The 24,605-nt window shown below is 41.6% G+C and overlaps 1 protein-coding gene across 1 annotated transcript in view; it reads left to right on the top strand.

Annotated features, from left to right (window-relative positions):
• Positions 1 to 24,605, top strand: part of Mgat3 (beta-1,4-mannosyl-glycoprotein 4-beta-N-acetylglucosaminyltransferase) — a 48,294-nt gene that overhangs the window by 4,200 nt on the left and 19,489 nt on the right. Inside the window, 1 exon segment of the mRNA XM_071658809.1 lies at positions 9,644 to 9,715. Coding sequence (XP_071514910.1) covers positions 9,644 to 9,715 — 72 coding nt within the window.

Here is a 24,605-nt window from a genome sequence, read left to right on the forward strand (position 1 = left end):
AGCACGTCAACCCCTGTATACCACATCGCTCCAATTCACTCTATTCCTTGCCCTCCTTTCACCCTCCTGCATGTTCAGGCCCCGATCACACAAAATCCTTTTCACTCCATCTTTCCACCTCCAATTTGGTCTCCCTCTTCTCCTCGTACCCTCCACCTCCGACACATATATCCTCTTGGTCAATCTTTCCTCACTCATCCTCTCCATGTGCCCAAACCATTTCAAAACACCCTCTTCTGCTCTCTCAACCACGCTCTTTTTATTTCCACACATCTCTCTTACCCTTACGTTACTTACTCGATCAAACCACCCCACACCACACATTGTCCTCAAACATCTCATTTCCAGCACATCCATCCTCCTGCGCACAACTCTATCCATAGCCCACGCCTCGCAACCATACAACATTGTTGGAACTACTATTCCTTCAAACATACCCATTTTTGCTTTCCGGGATAATGTTCTCGACTTCCACACATTTTTCAAGGCTCCCAAAATTTTCGCCCCCTCCCCCACCCTATGATCCACTTCCGCTTCCATGGTTCCATCCGCTGACAGATCCACTCCCAGATATCTAAAACACTTCACTTCCTCCAGCCTCTCACCATTCAAACTCACCTCCCAATTGACTTGACCCTCAACCCTACTGTACCTAATAACCTTGCTCTTATTGACATTTACTCTTAACTTTCTTCTTCCACACACTTTACCAAACTCCGTCACCAGCTTCTGCAGTTTCTCACATGAATCCGCCACCAGCGCTGTATCATCAGCGAACAACAACTGACTCACTTCCCAAGCTCTCTCATCCCCAACAGACTTCATACTTGCCCCTCTTTCCAAAACTCTTGCATTTACCTCCCTAACAACCCCATCCATAAACAAATTAAACAACCATGGAGACATCACACACCCCTGCCGCAAACCTACATTCACTGAGAACCAATCACTTTCCTCTCTTCCCACACGTACACATGCCTTACATCCTCGATAAAAACTTTTCACTGCTTCTAACAACTTGCCTCCCACACCATATATTCTTAATACCTTCCACAGAGCATCTCTATCAACTCTATCATATGCCTTCTCCAGATCCATAAATGCTACATACAAATCCATTTGCTTTTCTAAGTATTTCTCACATACATTCTTCAAAGCAAACACCTGATCCACACATCCTCTACCACTTCTGAAACCACACTGCTCTTCCCCAATCTGATGCTCTGTACATGCCTTCACCCTCTCAATCAATACCCTCCCATATAATTTACCAGGAATACTCAACAAACTTATACCTCTGTAATTTGAGCACTCACTCTTATCCCCTTTGCCTTTGTACAATGGCACTATGCAAGCATTCCGCCAATCCTCAGGCACCTCACCATGAGTCATACATACATTAAATAACCTTACCAACCAGTCAACAATACAGTCACCCCCTTTTTTAATAAATTCCACTGCAATACCATCCAAACCTGCTGCCTTGCCGGCTTTCATCTTCCGCAAAGCTTTTACTACCTCTTCTCTGTTTACCAAATCATTTTCCCTAACCCTCTCACTTTGCACACCACCTCGACCCAAACACCCTATATCTGCCACTCTGTCATCAGACACATTCAACAAACCTTCAAAATACTCATTCCATCTCCTTCTCACATCACCACTACTTGTTATCACCTCCCCATTTACGCCCTTTACTGAAGTTCCCATTTGCTCCCTTGTCTTACGCACCCTATTTACCTCCTTCCAGAACATCTTTTTATTCTCCCTAAAATTTACTGATAGTCTCTCACCCCAACTCTCATTTGCCCTTTTTTTCACCTCTTGCACCTTTCTCTTGACCTCCTGTCTCTTTCTTTTATACTTCTCCCACTCAATTGCATTTTTTCCCTGCAAAAATCGTCCAAATGCCTCTCTCTTCTCTTTCACTAATACTCTTACTTCTTCATCCCACCACTCACTACCCTTTCTAAACAGCCCACCTCCCACTCTTCTCATGCCACAAGCATCTTTTGCGCAATCCATCACTGATTCCCTAAATACATCCCATTCCTCCCCCACTCCCCTTACTTCCATTGTTCTCACCTTTTTCCATTCTGTACACAGTCTCTCCTGATACTTCTTCACACAGGTCTCCTTCCCAAGCTCACTTACTCTCACCACCTTCTTCACCCCAACATTCACTCTTCTTTTCTGAAAACCCATACTAATCTTCACCTTAGCCTCCACAAGATAATGATCAGACATCCCTCCAGTTGCACCTCTCAGCACATTGACATCCAAAAGTCTCTCTTTCGCACGCCTGTCCATTAACACGTAATCCAATAACGCTCTCTGGCCATCTCTCCTACTTACATAAGTATACTTATGTATATCTCGCTTTTTAAACCAGGTATTCCCAATCATCAGTCCTTTTTCAGCACATAAATCTACAAGCTCTTCACCATTTCCATTTACAACACTGAACACCCCATGCATACCAATTATTCCCTCAACTGCCACATTACTCACCTTTGCATTCAAATCACCCATCACTATAACCCGGTCTCGTGCATCAAAACCGCTAACACACTCATTTAGCTGCTCCCAAAACACTTGCCTCTCATGATCTTTCTTCTCATGCCCAGGTGCATATGCACCAATAATCACCCACCTCTCTCCATCAACTTTCAATTTTACCCATATTAATCGAGAATTTACTTTCTTACATTCTATGACATACTCCCACAACTCCTGTTTCAGGAGTATTGCTACTCCTTCCCTTGCTCTTGTCCTCTCACTAACCCCTGACTTCACTCCCCAGACATTTCCAAACCACTCTTCCCCTTTACCCTTGAGCTTCGTTTCACTCAGAGCCAAAACATCCAGGTTCCTTTCCTCAAACATACTACCTATCTCTCCTTTTTTCACATCTTGGTTACATCCACACACATTTAGGCACCCCACTCTGAGCCTTCGAGGAGGATGAGCACTCCCCGCGTGACTCCTTCTTCTGTTTCCCATTTTAGAAAGTTAATACAAGGAGGGGAGGATTTCCGGCCCCCCGCTCCCGTCCCCTCTAGTCGCTTTCTACGACACGCGAGGAATACGTGGGAAGTATTCTTTCACCCCTATCCCCAGGGATAATATACATATATAAACACACACACACACACACACACACACACACACACACACACACACACACACACACACATACATATATATACATATGAAAAATGTAAGAAACAATTTAGAAAACAAACTTTTAGCTTGAAATGAATGAAAAAATGAACGTCACATAATGGTTCAACCTCTGGTTATGGAAAAGGAAATGTACAATTTATTCACACAAACGTCAATAGCAGTTCTCATCAATTTCACCACTGAATCAATAAGCTTCAATGAAAATAGGAAATGATATTAATTCACCGAGTGATGCAGTGAAGTTACAAGAGGATGTGGATAAATTGTCTCTGTGGGCAAGGGAGTGACAAATGGATTTCAGTGTAAGTAAATTAAGGAGACAATGAGTGTACGGAAAGGAAGGGGGTGGGGTGGGGACAAAAACTATTCATGTGATAGACTCGTAGGAAAATTAGAATGTAAGAGGGATTTGGGATTATTAGTAAGTAAAGACATAAACCAAGGCAACACTGTATCAAAGTTAAAAGCAAGGCAAATAGAATGGGATTTATTAGGAGTGTTAGTAACAAAACCCATAAAGTAATATTTAAGCTTTATCTTGCGTTAGTTAGACCTCATTTGGACTATGCTATGCAGTTTTGGTTGCCATACCATCAGGTAGATATAGATAGATTAGAGAGGGTGCAGAGAAGTTTGACTAGAATGATACCAGATATTAGAAACCTAAGTTATGAAGAAAGACTTGCTAGACTGAATTTACATTCACTGAAAAGGAGGGCCAGAGGGGATATGATAGAGGTGTACAGATGGATGACGGGTCTAAATGAGGGGAAAATTGGCAATGTTTCAAGGATAGTCGACCAGGTTAAAATTCACAATAATGGCTTCATGACAGAAAAATTTAAGTTCAGATTGGGTGTAGGGAAGCACTGGTTCAGCAATAGGAGGTAGATCTCTGGAATAGCTTGCCGGATGCAGTTGTTGGGGCTAGCACCTTGGATTGTTTTAAGAATAGGTTGGGTAGGTATATGAGCTCCAGTGGTATGGTTGTAAGGACCCTTCCACCTAGTATGGGCCAGTAGGCCTTTTGCGGAGTCCAATATCTTATATTCTTGTGTTCTTATTTTCAGATAAACTGAGTGAGATGCATGGGTTTTTGTAATTGTGATTTTTCAGAAATAAGTATGAGTACTAATGGTTTGTATCAGTAATATCTATTATCATGTAAGAGTGACTCATTTGCAAAAATTATTATGGTTCATAACATCAGCTTGAAGATCTCATAGAGACATTCTTGACATCACATTTATTGATTAGCTTATGGAAAGAGTTTAGCCTATAGTACCTGGAGGCAGTGCATAGGATGCTACTATAAGTATTAATGGTTGTATATTTTGCCAGTTCAAGAATCAGATCTCATACAAGGTTACCTACACCCCGCATGTGATGTTTCATGAAAGGTCAACTGCCTTCTAAGGGTTAAAGTGCTACCATGGCCGATTCTAGCCTACAGGCCTTTCTGTTTTCTCCTAGTTGGCTCTCACATGCTTGCTATTGAAAGAAATGCGAGCTTAATCACTAACAACCAAAGGCCCAGTGTGGCATATGGTTATTCTTGGAACCTGGAAAGATGTTAGAGGTTTTGATGCATTCTGTTCTGTAGATTATATTCAAAATATGGCATTTGAAATCGCCTGAAAATTTTTGTGAAGGAGTATTTTTCTAGTTTCTTCATTAATGTGATGGAAGTCTCCAGTGTTCTTTGATGATTCTCAATAATTTTTTAATACTCTAATTCTCACCGAGACACTAAACAATATAGATCTTTTGTTAATCACTCATGAAGTTGACTTTAATATGTATCACAGAGAAGAAAAGAATGTGAAGGGCTACCTTACTTATTCTGTAGTATAGAATTCCCAAGTGGTTAGATATTAGAGACAAGCCAAATACAGTAACAAAATTTGTCAGTTATTGATCAAAAATTAATCCAGAGCTTACTAATTGTCATTTATAAAATATATGTATCAGACTTTGCATGTGTGGTGTTAACTTATTTGAAATTAATGTCCCTTAGCCTTAAAATAGAGACAAGCAGATGGAGTAGAATTGTTAGAGAACAAAGAATCTGCCTGTGTGACCAAGTGAATGTATGAGATGAGAAGCATGTACTTATAAAATATCCATTGTCAGATATGACTCGTTAGAAATACTCAGTGCTATCATTTGATTCATGGGTGTCTGATGTGTGATGATGTTATTAATGTTTGTCGGTATGTTCTCGAAGTTTGGAAGATTATTGGAAGTTAATGAGTAAGTATTTTGTTAAAGATTAATAGTTATGTTAAAATACTTGGGTGCTTGTAAATATTACATATGAATTATAATATGGTATAATTTTGAGCTTATAACAATAGTAAAATGTATGTTATATGAATTATTTACTGTAACAGATGTTGTAGGCAGGAGCATTAGGTAGACACATTAGGTAGTAATAGTCAGTAGGAACATTAGACATTAGGTAGGAGCCTCTGTAAACACTGTGCTAGAGTTCCCCCTCTGCCAGTGGCCTGTTGAGGGTAAGGCACTAAAGGCTAAGAAGTGGCATTGTAGTCCCCTGGCTATGGAGACTATTGCCATGGCCACCCCCTTGAGGGAGTTTCAGTTGAAATAGGCATCAGAGATATAGATAGATAGATAGGTTAGATATTTTGTGACTTGATGAAGGCAGTATTAATTCCACCAGGAGTACAGGTGAGGGTATGAATTATAGAGAATTAAGTCTCCTTAACATATGTGTGAAGGTGTTTGGAAGGATAATGGTTGTATTAAAAGGAATGAATGAACAAGGTGAAATTTGGAAGGAAAGAGGATATGTAGATAAGATTTTTGAAAAAAGTTGTTACAAAAAAGATTGATGCTACATTTATGGATTTCAAAAAGACATATGATGAATAGCAAAGCACTTTGGAATGTTTTGATACTTTGTGGTGTGCATGGAAAACTTCTAAATGGTGTTATGAGCTTTTACAGTAGAAGCACAGTAGTAGATGTGTGAGAGTAAATAGATGTGGAAGTTATTTCATTTTTGTATGGATGGGAGACTACCCGAGCTGAAAGTGAGAAGGGGAATCTAAGTTCTCCCAATCTATTTTTCTGTAATTTAAATCTGTCTGTTATCATTTATTTACCATATCCTAAGAGGGATTGTCTTGTTACTTCTCTTACCTCTCTTATTGTTCCACTATTCTCTAAATACACCTGCTCTGCATTGTTCAAGTTCTTTGGAGGATTGTAAACTAAGAATATTAAGATACACTTCCTACTCACAGTAATCTTCTTCATCATATACTTGTCTGAAGGCACCATATACTGATATTGCCTGGATTTTGTCAAGAGGGCTAATCCCCTCCCCTTTCTTTTTTTTGTCTATCCCATTTTGTTGTTTTAACCCCTCTGGACAAACTAAGTTAAGAGTTTGGTTCTTTTATGAATCGTGTCTTTTCCACTTTCATGATGTATGGGTTGTATTCATGTAAACTGTTCCTAAATTGTAGCACCTTTCCATTAGTCACCAAACTGTCTGCTTTTGTATGTAGAACCTTCAGCCTAAGGTACTTGCTTCAAGCTAGCTGGTCTCAATGGATAAGAAGTAAGGGTCTTGTTCCTCTGGCCTGATCTACTCCTATCATTTTTTTTGCCTTTTGCCAGTTTTCCTTAGTTATCTTTCTCACTTCTCATGGTCTGTATTTCCTGGGAAATGTTCTCTTATGAGTTACTCCTTTCTGGCAAGTTTATATGCCTATTTGAGTACCTACAGCTACACATCTCCATATCATGTGCTAAGTGACCTTAACCTGGTGTATTGTCTGTATTTTCCCATTCTCCTAAGTTCTTTAATTTCTCCACATGCATCTATTAAATCCATCATCTGAAGGATTGTAATTCCTGGACCATCTGCCCTTTTTTGGCTACTCTTTCCTCCTAGTTTGGCAGGTAATCTTCCTCCAGGCCAAAGATCATCATTGACTTATTTCTGAACACCTCCCTTTGCGTAGTTTCCCATATATGCACAGTGACCCATCTTTTTGTTATCTCCAGCAGTCTGGCATTGTCTTCATCTTCATCTCTTACATTATGTAAAATTTGTATTCTCATTGCTGTACAGCTTTCCTTTTAACTATTTCATTCTAATCTACCTCATACTTCCTAAATGGAATTGTCTTAAACTGAATCTACTGCCTCTTCATTAATCTTCATTTTGCCTGTCTGTGTCATTATTTCATAGCTTATGTTCTTCAGTTGTTTCAGCTTCTGTACAGCAGTCATTTTCCATTCTGAAACTGTTTTGATTTTTGTCTATCACTTTCTACTTGTGTACTTATGCTGGAACACATCCTCCAAGTTTGTCATATTAGTCATGTTCCATCATAGTTCTTGCCTACCTATATTTTTCTTTGGCATTTCTCTCTTTTCCTTGCATAGACCTCCAGCTTCTTCAGGTCATCCTATAGAACACCCTCTAGTCCTATTTTTGGGTTTTCATGGTATGTAGCAATATTCTCCAGCTTCTTTACCATGTTTTCCAAGTGATATGTTTGTAGAAGCTTTTTTTCTCTTGCATTATCAGTAAGGTACTAGTTATCAGCTGTCTGGTACACTGTGGGAATCCCTCAAAATCAAAGTCTTCCTTTACAGTCTGATTTACCTTTTTAATCTATCTAATCCCATGTTTACATTTCTCTTGAATGTAGGACAGATAGTCTTGGAGCTTATATTGACAGGCTTATCTTGGTTAAGTTTATGTAAAGGAGATGGAAGGCAACAGCATCCCTAACCTGTCACCAGAGTCCCACATTAGGAGAATAGTTAAGGAGACCAGCTTTCCTCTGGCAAAAATCAGAATTATTTTCAAGTATATGGATAAGGAAATATTTGGTAAGCTTTCCATATACTACATAATGCCAAAACTAGAAAGTGGTACTCAAGTTTGGTCATTGCACCAAAGGAAGCTTAAAGAGCTAGTAGAGATGGTCCAGATGAGACTACAGAAATTATATCAGAATTAAGAAAGCTGAGTTACAGGGAAGGGTTGAAGACTTTAAATTTGCTAACTTTGGAGGAGAAAAGACGGGGCGACCTGATCACAATATTTAAGGTTTTAAAGCAGATCAGTGATGTGGACAGTGTCCAGTTCTTCAAGAGATGTAGGGATGGAGAAACTCGGGAACATAACATGAAATTGAGCAAGAAGCTTGTCAGATGTAAAGAAGTGTTTTTGTAGTACATGAATGGTTGATGAATGGAATAGAATGAATAGTTAATGCAGAGAATACAGTACATGAATTTAAGATCTTGGATGATAGAAGAGAATGTTCAAGAGATGGGGCCCCATGAGTGTAAAACTCCTTTCCTGTATTGTACAATTGGATAATTACAAATTGGTAAAAGCACACACTCACACACACACACACACTTGAAGTTAAAACCAAGCGAATGTAAAATAATGAGGATGGACTTAGGGTAAGAACTCAATATTATTATCTGACAGGAAAAAACTTCAGGATTCTTAGTATGAGGACTTAGGAGCTGACGTCATCCCTGAACCGTCGTCAGAGACTCATATTAGGAGAACAGTTAAGGAGACAAACTATCTGCTGGCAAAATTTGAATAACTTTCAAGTATATGGGTGTAGGAATTTTTAGCAAGCTTTTCATGTCCTACATAAGGCCAAAATTAGAATATGCTTTTCAAGTTTGGTAACTGCACCTAAAGAAGCACAAAGAGCTAATAGAGAAGGTCTAAATGAGGACAATAAAGCTGGTACCAGAATTAAGAGAGCCGAGTTACAGGAAAAGGCTAGAATATTTATATTTACCTGCTTCAGAAGAGAAAAGAATGAGGGGTGACCTAATTACAACCTTTAAAGTTTTTAAAATAGATTGATGACATAGACAGTGAACAGTTCTGTGAGTGATGTAGGGATAGACCACCAGAGACTTGACATGAAACAAAGCAAGAAACTTCTTAAAGTAGATGTACTTTTTTTTCATATCATCAGAGTGGTAAATGAATGGAGTAAAATGACCAAGTACATGGTTATGCAGACAGCATACATAAATTAAGAACTTCTATGACATCTGAGAATATTCAAAAGATAAGGCATACAAGTGTAATACCTCCTTCCCATACAGTACAAATAGGTGAAAAAGAATAGGTAATCACACACACATGAGTAACTTTGAGGCAGCAAATAACTCATGGTTAGTTCTCTGCATTCTTCCTACAAGAGATGTGGGTTCAGTTCTGTGGCTAGATAGTTTGGTTGAGTGTCAGTTTTTATGGGTGTAATAGGCTTTTCACTCTCATGTCACACACCCTAAATAAGCTGACTTTTCTCTCATTGGAGGGTGCTCTCATGAAAAGTGGAAAATTCTGTAATTGATATTTGTTTTTGTTAAAATGTTTTCTCAACATATTACAAATTTCACTGAGTATATGATGTCTAATTTCCAGCAAGATCCCAGCAGGATGGTCCGGTTCAGAATCAGGTGCCGATGTGTCACTCTGGCAATCATTGTCTCTCAGGTTAGTTGTATGAAAATGCATGAAAATGGGTGTTCTTAATGAATGATTCATGCTCCACTAAATGCATTAGGTTGGGATCTAAGGGTTAAATATCTCTCCTGCTGATTTGTCTTGCTAGCATTGAGAGATATTTCTTTGATATTTAAGGAGTTAGGACCTTCAAATAGCTCATTTGATCAGTGGGATAGCACTGGCTTTCCTCATTGCGTATGTTGCTAATCACAGTCAATATTTGGTGAAATAGATTGAAAAGAGAGGAAAAAAATATGAAGTTGGTTGTTGAGGCTCAAGAGTAAAGGAAAGGCAAAGGGAAACGGGCAAGAATGGTTTTAGAATGTCTTTTAGGTAAAGTCACAGAGAGTGTGAGCTTGAAAACTAAGGAAGGGGTACTGTTGCTGAAGGAGTTATGTGTATGTGTGAGTATAAGGAAGTGAGTACCAGACTGAAGTAGGAAAAAATGAAAGTGGCTTATAAGAGGTGGTTGATTATTAGTGCTTATGCACCTGGAGATTAGAAGATTAAAGAAAAGAGGTGAGTGTTTTGGGAGGAGCTGAGTTTGTGTGTTAGCAGTTTTGATGCAAGGAATGTAGTATTAGTGATGGGTGATTTGAATGCATGATTCGGTAATGTGGTAGTTGAGGGTATGATTGGCTCATATTTGGCACATGGTGTTGTTGATAAGAATGGTGAACAGTTTGAGGAGGTATATGTTGAAAAAGGACTGTTTTTTTTTATTATTATTATTATACTTTGTCGCTGTCTCCCGCGTTTGCGAGGTAGCACAAGGAAACAGACGAAAGAAATGGCCCAACCTCCCCCCCATACACATGTATATACATACGTCCACGCACGCAAATATACATACCTACACAGCTTTCCATGGTTTACCCCAGACGCTTCACATGCCTTGATTCAATCCACTGACAGCACGTCAACCCCGGTATACCACATCGCTCCAATTCACTCTATTCCTTGCCCTCCTTTCACCCTCCTGCATGTTCAGGCCCCGATCACACAAAATCTTTTTCACTCCATCTTTCCACCTCCAATTTGGTCTCCCTCTTCTCCTCGTTCCCTCCACCTCCGACACATATATCCTCTTGGTCAATCTTTCCTCACTCATTCTCTCCATGTGCCCAAACCACTTCAAAACACCCTCTTCTGCTCTCTCAACCACGCTCTTTTTATTTCCACACATCTCTCTTATCCTTACGTTACTCACTCGATCAAACCACCTCACACCACACATTGTCCTCAAACATCTCATTTCCAGCACATCCATCCTCCTGCGCACAACTCTATCCATAGCCCACGCCTCGCAACCATACAACATTGTTGGAACCACTATTCCTTCAAACATACCCATTTTTGCTTTCCGAGATAATGTTCTCGACTTCCACACATTCTTCAAGGCACCCAGAATTTTCGCCCCCCTCCCCCACCCTATGATCCACTTCCGCTTCCATGGTTCCATCCGCTGCCAGATCCACTCCCAGATATCTAAAACACTTCACTTCCTCCAGTTTTTCTCCATTCAAACTCACCTCCCAATTGACTTGACCCTCAACCCTACTGTACCTAATAACCTTGCTCTTATTCGCATTTACTCTTAACTTTCTTCTTCCACACACTTTACCAAACTCAGTCACCAGCTTCTGCAGTTTCTCACATGAATCAGCCACCAGCGCTGTATCATCAGCGAACAACAACTGACTCACTTCCCAAGCTCTCTCATCCCCAACAGACTTCATACTTGCCCCTCTTTCCAAAACTCTTGCATTTACCTCCCTAACAACCCCATCCATAAACATATTAAACAACCATGGAGACATCACACACCCCTGCCGCAAACCTACATTCACTGAGAACCAATCACTTTCCTCTCTTCCTACACGTACACATGCCTTACATCCTCGATAAAAACTTTTCACTGCTTCTAACAACTTTCCTCCCACACCATATATTCTTAATACCTTCCACAGAGCATCTCTATCAACTCTATCATATGCCTTCTCCAGATCCATAAATGCTACATACAAATCCATTTGCTTTTCTAAGTATTTCTCACCTACATTCTTCAAAGCAAACACCTGATCCACACATCCTCTACCACTTCTGAAACCACACTGCTCTTCCCCAATCTGATGCTCTGTACATGCCTTCACCCTCTCAATCAATACCCTCCCATATAATTTACCAGGAATACTCAACAAACTTATACCTCTGTAATTTGAGCACTCACTCTTATCCCCTTTGCCTTTGTACAATGGCACTATGCACGCATTCCGCCAATCCTCAGGCACCTCACCATGAGTCATACATACATTAAATAACCTTACCAACCAGTCAACAATACAGTCACCCTCTTTTTTAATAAATTCCACTGCAATACCATCCAAACCTGCTGCCTTGCCGGCTTTCATCTTCCGCAAAGCTTTCACTACCTCTTCTCTGTTTACCAAATCATTTTCCCTAACCCTCTCACTTTGCACACCACCTCAACCAAAACACCCTATATCTGCCACTCTATCATCAAACACATTCAACAAACCTTCAAAATACTCACTCCATCTCCTTCTCACATCACCACTACTTGTTATCACCTCCCCATTTGCGCCCTTCACTGAAGTTCCCATTTGCTCCCTTGTCTTACGCACTTTATTAACCTCCTTCCAGAACATCTTTTTATTCTCCCTAAAATTTAATGATACTCTCTCACCCCAACTCTCATTTGCCCTTTTTTTCACCTCTTGCACCTTTCTCTTGACCTCCTGTCTCTTTCTTTTATACATCTCCCACTCAATTGCATTTTTTCCTTGCAAAAATCGTCCAAATGCCTCTCTCTTCTCTTTCACTAATACTCTTACTTCTTCATCCCACCACTCACTACCCTTTCTAATCAACCCACCTCCCACTCTTCTCATGCCACAAGCATCTTTTGCGCAATCCATCACTGATTCCCTAAATACATCCCATTCCTCCCCCACTCCCCTTACTTCCATTGTTCTCACCTTTTTCCATTCTGTACTCAGTCTCTCCTGGTACTTCCTCACACAGGTCTCCTTCCCAAGCTCACTTACTCTCACCACCCTCTTCACCCCAACATTCACTCTTCTTTTCTGAAAACCCATACAAATCTTCACCTTAGCCTCCACAAGATAATGATCAGACATCCCTCCAGTTGCACCTCTCAGCACATTAACATCCAAAAGTCTCTCTTTCGCGCGCCTGTCAATTAACACGTAATCCAATAACGCTCTCTGGCCATCTCTCCTACTTACATAAGTATACTTATGTATATCTCGCTTTTTAAACCAGGTATTCCCAATCATCAGTCCTTTTTCAGCACATAAATCTACAAGCTCTTCACCATTTCCATTTACAACACTGAACACCCCATGTATACCAATTATTCCCTCAACTGCCACATTACTCACCTTTGCATTCAAATCACCCATCATTATAACCCGGTCTCGTGCATCAAAACCACTAACACACTCATTCAGCTGCTCCCAAAACACTTGCCTCTCATGATCTTTCTTTTCATGCCCGGGTGCATATGCACCAATAATCACCCACCTCTCTCCATCAACTTTCAGTTTTACCCATATTAATCGAGAATTTACTTTCTTACATTCTATCACATACTCCCACAACTCCTGTTTCAGGAGTATTGCTACTCCTTCCCTTGTTCTTGTCCTCTCACTAACCCCTGACTTTACTCCCCAGACATTCCCAAACCACTCTTCCCCTTTACCCTTGAGCTTCGTTTCACTCAGAGCCAAAACATCCAGGTTCCTTTCCTCAAACATACTACCTATCTCTCCTTTTTTCACATCTTGGTTACATCCACACACATTTAGGCACCCCACTGGGTGGGACTGGTAATTGGGAATTAAAATGAGAGACATACATAAGTTTGCATTCATGAGTAGGGAAGATGGAAAGGGGTTACTGTTGGACAATGCAGTAGTTGATTGACATGCAAAGGAGATATGACTGTGTTGAGAGGGGCAGCTGTTGGGATATCTGATCATTACCTGGTGGAGTTGAGGATGAAAATTTTTAGAGGCTTTAGGAAAAGAGGAAATGATATGGTTGGGAAGAGGGTTGTGAAAGTAATTGAGTTTGGAAAAGAGGCTTGTGTGAAGGGATGCTTGGAAAATCAATGTAGAATGGCCAGAGTTGAGAATAAATGATGCTAGTGCAGTGGGGAAAGGAAGGTGGGTGTTGAATGAAGGACTGCTTACTTGCGTGAGACGAGAGTGTGGCATGTGTGAGGTGGACAGGTGAGGAAAGGTAGTGAGTGGTGTGAAGAGGAATTTAGTTTAGTAGCGAAAGAGAAAGGAGAGTTTTATGGTTGTTAGTTTCAGGGAAGAAGTGCAGGTGATTGGGAGATGTACTAGAGGAAGTGGCAGGAGGTTCATTATGAAGAAGGTATAGGGGCTGAAAAAGAAGACAAACATGAGGTTATGAGCAGGTATCAGCTCTCTTCAGGGAGAATTAGTAAATATTTTGGAAGAAGCTTAACAGTGTGAGAAAACAGGACTAATGGGAACATAGGTGAAGGGATCAAAATAGGGTAGTGGTAACAAGCAGAAATGAGATGAAAAGGAGATGGATTGAATATTATGAAGGGATTTTAAAGGTGCTTAATGATAGGATAGCTGGTGTAGGATGTTTTGGGTATGGATGTATGCAAAATGAGATAGTCATGGATAGTGGTTTGGTGAAGAAAGAAGGGCTGGTTAAAGTATTATGTAAAATGAAGTGCAGCAAAGTGACTAAAGTGGATGGGATTGCAATTGAATTTCTTAAGCAGGGGGTGATGGTGTTGATTACATAGGATTTTCTTTGTATGTATGTCTCATGGGAAGGTGCCTAAGGATTGGCAGAATGCCCATATAGTACCATATAATGTGCCCATATAATGGCAAGGGGGACAAAAGTGACTTCACATTACAGATTATTATTTGTTGATTATACCTGGGAAATTGTAAGGGAGATTGGTGATTAAGAGGGTGTTGGTATGCACAGATTTTCAGATTGGTGAGGAAGTGTTGTTTCGGAGTGTTGGAGGATGTGTGGATCAGGTGTTTGCTTTGAAGAATATGTGAAGAAATATTTAGAGAAACAGGGATTTGTTTGTGACAGAACTTTCCATGCTTTACCCCAGGCGCTTCACATGCCCTGGTTCATTCCATTGACAGCACGTCGACCCCGGTATACCAAATCGTTCCAATTCACTCTATTCCTTGCACGCCTTTCACCCTCCTGCATGTTCAGGCCCCGATCACTCAACATCTTTTTCACTCCATCTTTCCACCTCCAATTTGGTCTCCCACTTCTCCTCGTTCCCTCCACCTCTGACACATATATCCTCTTGGTCAATCTTTCCTCACTCATTCTCTCTCCATGTGACCAAACCATTTCAAAACACACTCTTCTGCTCTCTCAACCACACTCTTTTTATTACCACACATCTCTCTTACCCTTTCATTACTTACTCGATCAAACCACCTCACACCACATATTGTCCTCAAACATCTCATTTCCAGCACATCCACCCTCCTGCGCACAACTCTATCCATAGCCCATGCCTCGCAACCATACTACATTGTTGGAACCACTATTCCTTCAAACATACCCATTTTTGCTTTCCGAGATGATGTTCTCGACTTCCACACATTCTTCAAGGCTCCCAGAATTTTCGCCCCCTCCCCCACCTTATGATTCACTTCCACTTCCATGGTTCCATCCGCTGCCAAATCCACTCCCAGATATCTAAAACACTTCACTTCCTCCAGTTTTTCTCCATTCAAACTTACCTCCCAATTTAGTTGACCCTCAACCCTACTGTACCTAATAACCTTACTCTTATTCACATTTACTCTCAACATTCTTCTTTCACACACTTTACCAAACTCATTCACTAGCTTCTGCAGTTTCTCACATGAATCAGCCACCAGCGCTGTATCATCAGCGAACAACAACTGACTCACTTCGAAGCTCTCTCATCCACAACAGACTGCATACTTGCCCCTCTCTCCAAAACTCTTGCATTCACCTCCCTAACAACCCCATCCATAAACAAATCAAACAACCATGGAGACATCACACACCCCTGCCGCAAACCTACATTCACTGAAAACCAATCACTCTCCTCTCTTCCTACATATACACATGCCTTACATCCTCACTAAAAACTTTTCACTGCTTCTAACAACTTGCCTCCCACACCATATATTCTTAATAACTTCCACAGAGCATCTATATCACCTCTATCATATGCCTTCTCCAGATCCATAAATGCTACATACAAATCCATTTGCTTTTCAAAGTATTTCTCACATACATTCTTTTTCATAGCAAACACCTGATCCACACATCCTCTACCACTTCTGAAACCACACTGCTCTTCCCAAATCTGATGCTCTGTACATGCCTTAACCCTCTCAATCAATACCCTCTCATATAATTTCCCAGGAATACTCAACAAACTTATACCTCTGTAATTTGAGCACTCACTCTTATCCCCTTTGCCTTTGTACAATGGCACTATGCAAGCATTCTGCCAATCCTTAGGCACCTCACCATAAATCATACATACATTAAATAACCTTACCAACTAGTCAACAATACAGTCACCCCCTTTTTTAATAAATTTCACTGCAATACCATCCAAACCCACTGCCTTGCCGGCTTTCATGTTCCGCAAAGCTTTTACTACCTCTTCTCTGTTTACCAAATCATTTTCCCTAACCCTCTAACTTTGCACACCACCTCAACCAAAACACCCTATATCTGCCACTCTATCATCAAACACATTCAACAGACCTTCAAAATACTCACTCCATCTCCTCAGATCACCACTACTTGTTATCACCTTCCCATTAGCCCCCTTCACTGAACTTCCCGTATATATATATATTTATTATTATTTTTTGCGGCAGGGGTGTGTGATGTCTCCATGGTTGTTTAATTTGTTTATGGATGGGGTTGTTAGGGAGGTAAATGCAAGAGTCCTGGAAAGAGGGGCAAGTATGAAGTCTGTTGGGGATGAGAGAGCTTGGGAAGTGAGTCAGTTGTTGTTCGCTGATGATACAGCGCTGGTGGCTGATTCATGTGAGAAACTGCAGAAGCTGGTGACTGAGTTTGGTAAAGTGTGTGGAAGAAGAAAGTTAAGAGTAAATGTGAATAAGAGCAAGGTTATTAGGCACAGTAGGGGTGAGGGTCAAGTCAATTGGGAGGTGAGTTTGAATGGAGAAAAACTGGAGGAAGTGAAGTGTTTTAGATATCTGGGAGTGGATCTGTCAGCGGATGGAACCATGGAAGCGGAAGTGGATCATAGGGTGGGGGAGGGGGCGAAAATTTTGGGAGCCTTGAAAAATGTGTGGAAGTCGAGAACATTATCTCGGAAAGCAAAAATGGGTATGTTTGAAGGAATAGTGGTTCCAACAATGTTGTATGGTTGCGAGGCGTGGGCTATGGATAGAGATGTGCGCAGGAGGATGGATGTGCTGGAAATGAGATGTTTGAGGACAATGTGTGGTGTGAGGTGGTTTGATCGAGTAAGTAACGTAAGGGTAAGAGAGATGTGTGGAAATAAAAAGAGCGTGGTTGAGAGAGCAGAAGAGGGTGTTTTGAAATGGTTTGGGCACATGGAGAGAATGAGTGAGGAAAGATTGACCAAGAGGATATATGTGTCGGAGGTGGAGGGAACGAGGAGAAGAGGGAGACCAAATTGGAGGTGGAAAGATGGAGTGAAAAAGATTTTGTGTGATCGGGGCCTGAACATGCAGGAGGGTGAAAGGAGGGCAAGGAATAGAGTGAATTGGAGCGATGTGGTATACAGGGGTTGACGTGCTGTCAGTGGATTGAATCAAGGCATGTGAAGCGTCTAGGGTAAACCATGGAAGGCTGTGTAGGTATGTATATTTGCGTGTGTGGACGTATGTACATGTGTATGGGGGGGGGGGTTGGGCCATTTCTTTCGTCTGTTTCCTTGCGCTACCTCGCAAACGCGGGAGACAGCGACAAAGTATGAAAAAAAAAAAAAAAAAAAAAAATATTTTTTTTGCTTTGTCGCTGTCTCCCGCGTTTGCGAGGTAGCACAAGGAAACAGACGAAAGAAATGGCTCAACCCACCTCCATACACATGTATATACATACACGTCCACACACGCAAATATACATACCTATACATCACAATGTACACATATATATACACACACAGACACATACATGCACACAATTCACACTGTCAGCCTTTATTCATTCCCATCGCCACCTCGCCACACATGGAATACCATCCCCCTCCCCCTTCATGTGTGTGAGGTAGCGCTAGGAAAAGACAACAAAGGCCCCATTCGTTCACACTCAGTCTCTAGCTGTCATGCAATAGTGCCCGAAACCACAGCTCCCTTTCCACATCCAGGCCCACACAACTTTCCATGGTTTATCCCAGACGCTTCACATGCCCTGATTCAATCCACTGACAGCACATCAACCCCGGTATACCACATCAATCCAATTCACTCTATTCCTTGCCCACCTCTCACCCTCCTGCATGTTCAGGCCCCGATCACACAAAATCTTTTTCACTCCATCTTTCCACCTCCAATTTGTTCTTCCACTTCTCCTCGTTCCCTCCACCTCCGACACATATATCCTCTTGGTCAATCTTTCCTCACTCATTCTCTCCATGTGCCAAACCATTTCAGAACACCCTCTTCTGCTCTCTCAACCACGCTCTTTTTATTTCCACACATCTCTCTTACCCTTACATTACTTACTCGATCAAACCACCTCACACCACACATTGTCCTCAAACATCTCATTTCCAGCACATCCACCCTCCTGCGCACATCTCTATCCATAGCCCACGCCTCGCAATCATCCAACATTGTTGGAACCACTATTCCTTCAAACATACCCATTTTTGCTTTCCGAGATAATGTTCTCGACTTCCACACATTCTTCAAGGCTCCCAGGATTTTCGCCCCCTCCCCCACCCTATGATTCACTTCCGCTTTAATGGTTCCATCCGCTGCCAGATCCACTCCCGGATATCTAAAAAACTTTACTTCCTCCAGTTTTTCTCCATTCAAACTTACCTCCCAATTGACTTGACCCTCAACCCTACTGTACCTAATAACCTTGCTCTTATTCACATTTACTCTTAACTTTCTTCTTTCACACACTTTACCAAACTCAGTCCCCAGCTTTTGCAGTTTCTCACATGAATCAGCCACCAGCGCTGTATCATCAGCGAACAACAACTGACTCACTTCCCAAGCTCTCTCATCCACAACAGACTTCATACTTGCCCCTCTTTCCAAAACTCTTGCATTCACCTCCCTAACAACCCCGCCCATAAACAAATTAAACAACCATGGAGACATCAAACACCCCTGCCGCAAACCTACATTCACTGAGAACCAATCACTTTCCTCTCTTCCTACACGTACACATGCCTTACATCCTTGATAAAAACTTTTCACTGCTTCTAACAACTTGCCTCCCATAACACATATTCTTAATACCTTCCACAGAGCATCTCTATCAGCTCTATCATATGCCTTCTCCAGATCCATAAATGCTACATACAAATCCATTTGCTTTTCTAAGTATTTCTCACATACATTCTTCAAAGCAAACACCTGATCCACACATCCTCTACCACTTCTGAAACCACACTGCTCTTCCCCAATCTGATGCTCTGTACATGCCTTCACCCTCTCAATCAATACCCTCCCATATAATTTACCAGGAATACTCAACAAACTTATACCTCTGTAATTTGAGCACTCACTCTTATCCCCTTTGCCTTTGTACAATGGCACTATGCACGCATTCCGCCAATCCTCAGGCACCTCACCATGAGTCATACATACATTAAATAACCTTACCAACCAGTCAACAATACAGTCACCCCCTTTTTTAATAGATTCCACTGCAATGCCATCCAAACCTGCTGCCTTGCCGGCTTTCATCTTCCGCAAAGCTTTTACTACCTCTTCTCTGTTTACCAAATCATTTTCCGTAACCCTCTCACTTTGCACACCACCTCGACCAAAACACCCTGTATCTGCTACTCTATCATCAAACACATTCAACAAACCTTCAAAATACTCACTCCATCTCCTTCTCACATCACCACTACTTGTTATCACCTCCCCATTAGTGCCCTTCACTGAAGTTCCCATTTGCTCCCTTGTCTTACGCATTTTATTTACCCCCTTCCAGAACCTCTTTTTATTCTCCCTAAAATTTATTGATACTCTCACCCCAATTCTCATTTGCCCTCTTTTTCACCTCTTTCACCTTTCTCTTGACCTCCTGTCTCTTTCTTTTATACATCTCCCACTCAATTGCATTTTTCCTTGCAAAAATCGTCCAAATGCCTCTCTTCTCTTTCACTAATAATCTTACTTCTTCATCCCACCACTCACTACCCTTTCTAATCAACCCACCTCCCACTCTACTCATGCCACAAGCATCTTTTGCGCAATCCATCACTGATTCCCTAAATACATCCCATTCCTCCCCCACTCCCCTTACTTCCATTGTTCTCACCTTTTTCCATTCTGTAGTCAGTCTCTCCTGGTACTTCCTCACACAGGTCTCCTTCCCAAGCTCACTTACTCTCACCACCCTCTTCACCCCAACATTCACTCTTCTTTTCTGAAAACCCATACAAATCTTCACCTTAGCCTCCACAAGATAATGATCAGACATCCCTCCAGTTGCACCTCTCAGCACATTAACATCCAAAAGTCTCTCTTTCGCGCGCCTGTCAATTAACACGTAATCCAATAACGCTCTCTGGCCATCTCTCCTAATTACATACGTATATTTATGTATATCTCGCTTTTTAAACCAGGTATTCCCAATCACCAGTCCTTTTTCAGCACATAAATCTACAAGCTCTTCACCATTTCCATTTACAACACTGAACACCCCATGTATACCAATTATTCCCTCAACTGCCACATTACCCACCTTTGCATTCAAATCACCCATCACTATAACCCGGTCTCGTGAATGAGTGTGTTAGTGGTTTTGATGCACGAGACCAGGTTATAGTGATGGGTGATTTGAATGCAAAGGTGAGTAATGTGGCAGTTGAGGGAATAATTGGTATACATGGGGTGTTCAGTGTTGTAAATGGAAATGGTGAAGAGCTTGTAGATTTATGTGCTGAAAAAGGACTGGTGATTGGGAATACCTGGTTTAAAAAGTGAGATATACATAAATATACGTATGTAATTAGGAGAGATGGCCAGAGAGCGTTATTGGATTACGTGTTAATTGACAGGCGCGCGAAAGAGAGACTTTTGGATGTTAATGTGCTGAGAGGTGCAACTGGAGGGATGTCTGATCATTATCTTGTGGAGGCTAAGGTGAAGATTTGTATGGGTTTTCAGAAAAGAAGAGTGAATGTTGGGGTGAAGAGGGTGGTGAGAGTGAGTGAGCTTGGGAAGGAGACTTGTGTGAGGAAGTACCAGGAGAGACTGAGTACAGAATGGAAAAAGGTGAGAACAATGGAAGTATGGGGAGTGGGGGAGGAATGGGATGTATTTAGGGAATCAGTGATGGATTGCGCAAAAGATGCTTGTGGCATGAGTAGAGTGGGAGGTGGGTTGATTAGAAAGGGTAGTGAGTGGTGGGATGAAGAAGTAAGATTATTAGTGAAAGAGAAGAGAGAGGCATTTGGACGATTTTTGCAGGGAAAAAATGCAATTGAGTGGGAGATGTATAAAAGAAAGAGACAGGAGGTCAAGAGAAAGGTGAAAAAGAGGGCAAATGAGAGTTGGGGTGAGAGAGTATCATTAAATTTTAGGGAGAATAAAAAGATGTTCTGGAAGGAGGTAAATAAAGTGCGTAAGACAAGGGAGCAAATGGGAACTTCAGTGAAGGGCGCAAATGGGGAGGTGATAACAAGTAGTGGTGATGTGAGAAGGAGATGAAGTGAGTATTTTGAAGGTTTGTTGAATGTGTTTGATGATAGAGTGGCAGATATAGGGTGTTTTGGTCGAGGTGGTGTGCAAAGTGAGAGGGTTAGGGAAAATGATTTGGTAAACAGAGAAGAGGTAGTAAAAGCTTTGCAGAAGATGAAAGCCAGCAAGGCAGCAGGTTTGGATGATATTGCAGTGGAATTTATTAAAAAAGGGGGTGACTGTATTATTGGCTGGTTGGTAAGGTTAATATTTAATGTATGTATGACTCATGGTGAGGTGCCTGAGGACTGGCGGAATGCGTGCATAGTGCCATTGTACAAAGGCAAAGGGGATAAGAATGAGTGCTCAAATTACAGAGGTATAAGTTTGTTGAGTATTCCTGGTAAATTATATGGGAGGGTATTGATTGAGAGGGTGAAGGCATGTACAGAGCATCAGATTGGGGAAGAGCAGTGTGGGTTCAGAAGTGGTAGAGGATGTGTGGATCAGGTGTTTGCTTTGAAGAATGTATGTGAGAAATACTTAGAAAAGCAAATGGATTTGTATGTAGCATTTATGGATCTGGAGAAGGCATATGATAGAGTTGCTCTGTGGAAGGTATTAAGAATATATGGTGTGGGAGGCAAGTTGTTAGAAGCAGTGAAAAGTTTTTATCGAGGATGTAAGGCATGTGTACGTGTAGGAAGAGAGGAAAATGATTGGTTCTCAGTGAATGTAGGTTTGCGGCAGAGGTGTGTGATGTCTCCATGGTTGTTTAATTTGTTTATGGATGGGGTTGTTAGGGAGGTGAATGCAAGAGTTTTGGAAAGAGGGGCAAGTATGAAGTCTGTTGGGGATGAGAGAGCTTGGGAAGTGAGTCAGTAGTTGTTCGCTGATGATACAGCACTGGTTGCTGATTCATGTGAGAAACTGCAGAAGCTGGTGACTGAGTTTGGTAAAATTTGTGAAAGAAGAAAGTTAAGAGTAAATGTGAATAAGAGCAAGGTTATTAGGTACAGTAGGGTTGAGGGTCAAGTCAATTGGGAGGTGAGTTTGAATGGAGAAAAACTGGAGGAAGTAAAGTGTTTTAGATATCTGGGAGTGGATCTGGCAGTGGATGGAACCATGGAAGCGGAAGTGGATCATAGGATGGGGGAGGGGGCGAAAATTCTGGGAGCCTTGAAGAATGTGTGGAAGTCGAGAACATTATCTCGGAAAGCAAAAATGGGTATGTTTCAGGGAATAGTGGTTCCAACAATGTTGTATGGTTGCGAGGCATGGGCCATGGATAGAGTGGTGTGCAGGAGGATGGATGTGCTGGAAATGAGATGTTTGAGGACAATGTGTGGTGTGAGGTGGTTTGATCGAGTAAGTAACGTAAGGGTAAGAGAGATGTGTGGAAATAAAAAGAGCGTGGTTGAGAGAGCAGAAGAGGGTGTTTTGAAATGGTTTGGGCACATGGAGAGAATGAGTGAGGAAAGATTGACCAAGAGGATATATGTGTCGGAGGTGGAGGGAACGAGGAGAAGAGGGAGACCAAATTGGAGGTGGAAAGATGGAGTGAAAAAGATTTTGTGTGATCGGGGCCTGAACATGCAGGAGGGTGAAAGGAGGGCAAGAAATAGAGTGAATTGGAGTCATGTGGTATACAGGGGTTGACGTGCTGTCAGTGGATTGAAGCAAGGCATGTGAAGCGTCTGGGGTAAACCATGGAAAGCTGTGTAGGTATGTATATTTGCGTGTCTGGACGTGTGTATGTACATGTGTATGGGGGGGGGGTTGGGCCATTTCTTTCGTCTGTTTCCTTGCGCTACCTCGCAAACGCGGGAGACAGCGACAAAGTATATAAAAAAAAAAAAAAAAAAAAAAAAAAAAAAAATATATATATATATATATATATATATTTTTTTTTTCTTTTCTCTTTTAAACTATTCGCCATTTCCCGCGTTAGCGAGGTAGCGTTAGGAACAGAGGACTGGGCCTTTTTTGGAATATCCTCACCTGGCCCCCTCTGTTCCTTCTTTTGGAAAATTAAAAAAAAACAAAAAAACGAGAGGGGAGGATTTCCAGCCCCCCGCTCCCTCCCCTTTTAGTCGCCTTCTACGACACGCAGGGAATACGTGGGAAGTATTCTTAATCCCCTATCCCCAGGGATGAAAAAAAAAAAAAAAAATATATATATAAGGAAACAGACGAAAGAAATGGCCCAACCCACCCCCATACACATGTATATACATACGTCCACACACGCAAATATACATACCTACACAGCTTTCCATGGTTTACCCTAGACGCTTCACATGCCCTGATTCAATCCACTGACAGCACGTCAACCCTGGTATACCACATTGATCCAATTCACTCTATTCCTTGCCCTCCTTTCCCCCACCTGCATGTTCAGGCCCCGATCACACAAAATCTTTTTCACTCCATCTTTCCACCTCAAATTTGGTCTCCCACTTCTCCTCGTTCCCTCCACCTCCGACACATATATCCTCTTGGTCAATCTTTCCTCACTCATTCTCTCCATGTGCCCAAACCATTTCAAAACACCCTCTTCTGCTCTCTCAACCACGCTCTTTTTATTTCCACACATCTCTCTTACCCTTACGTTACTTACTCGATCAAACCACCTCACACCACACATCGTCCTCAGACATCTCATTTCCAGCACATCCATCCTCCTGCGCACAACTCTATCCATAGTCCACGCCTCGCAACCATACAACATTGTTGGAACCACTATTCCTTCAAACATACCCATTTTTGCTTTCTGAGATAATGTTCTCGACTTCCACACATTCTTCAAGGCTCCCAGAATTTTCGCCCCCTCCCCCACCCTATGATCCACTTCCGCTTCCATGGTTCCATCCGCTGCCAGATCCACTCCCAGATATCTAAAACACTTTACTTCCTCCAGTTTTTCTCCATTTAAACTTACCTCCCAA

This window comes from Panulirus ornatus, chromosome 5 (genome assembly GCF_036320965.1).
Source record: "Panulirus ornatus isolate Po-2019 chromosome 5, ASM3632096v1, whole genome shotgun sequence".
Classification (NCBI taxonomy): Eukaryota; Metazoa; Arthropoda; class Malacostraca; order Decapoda; family Palinuridae; genus Panulirus; species Panulirus ornatus.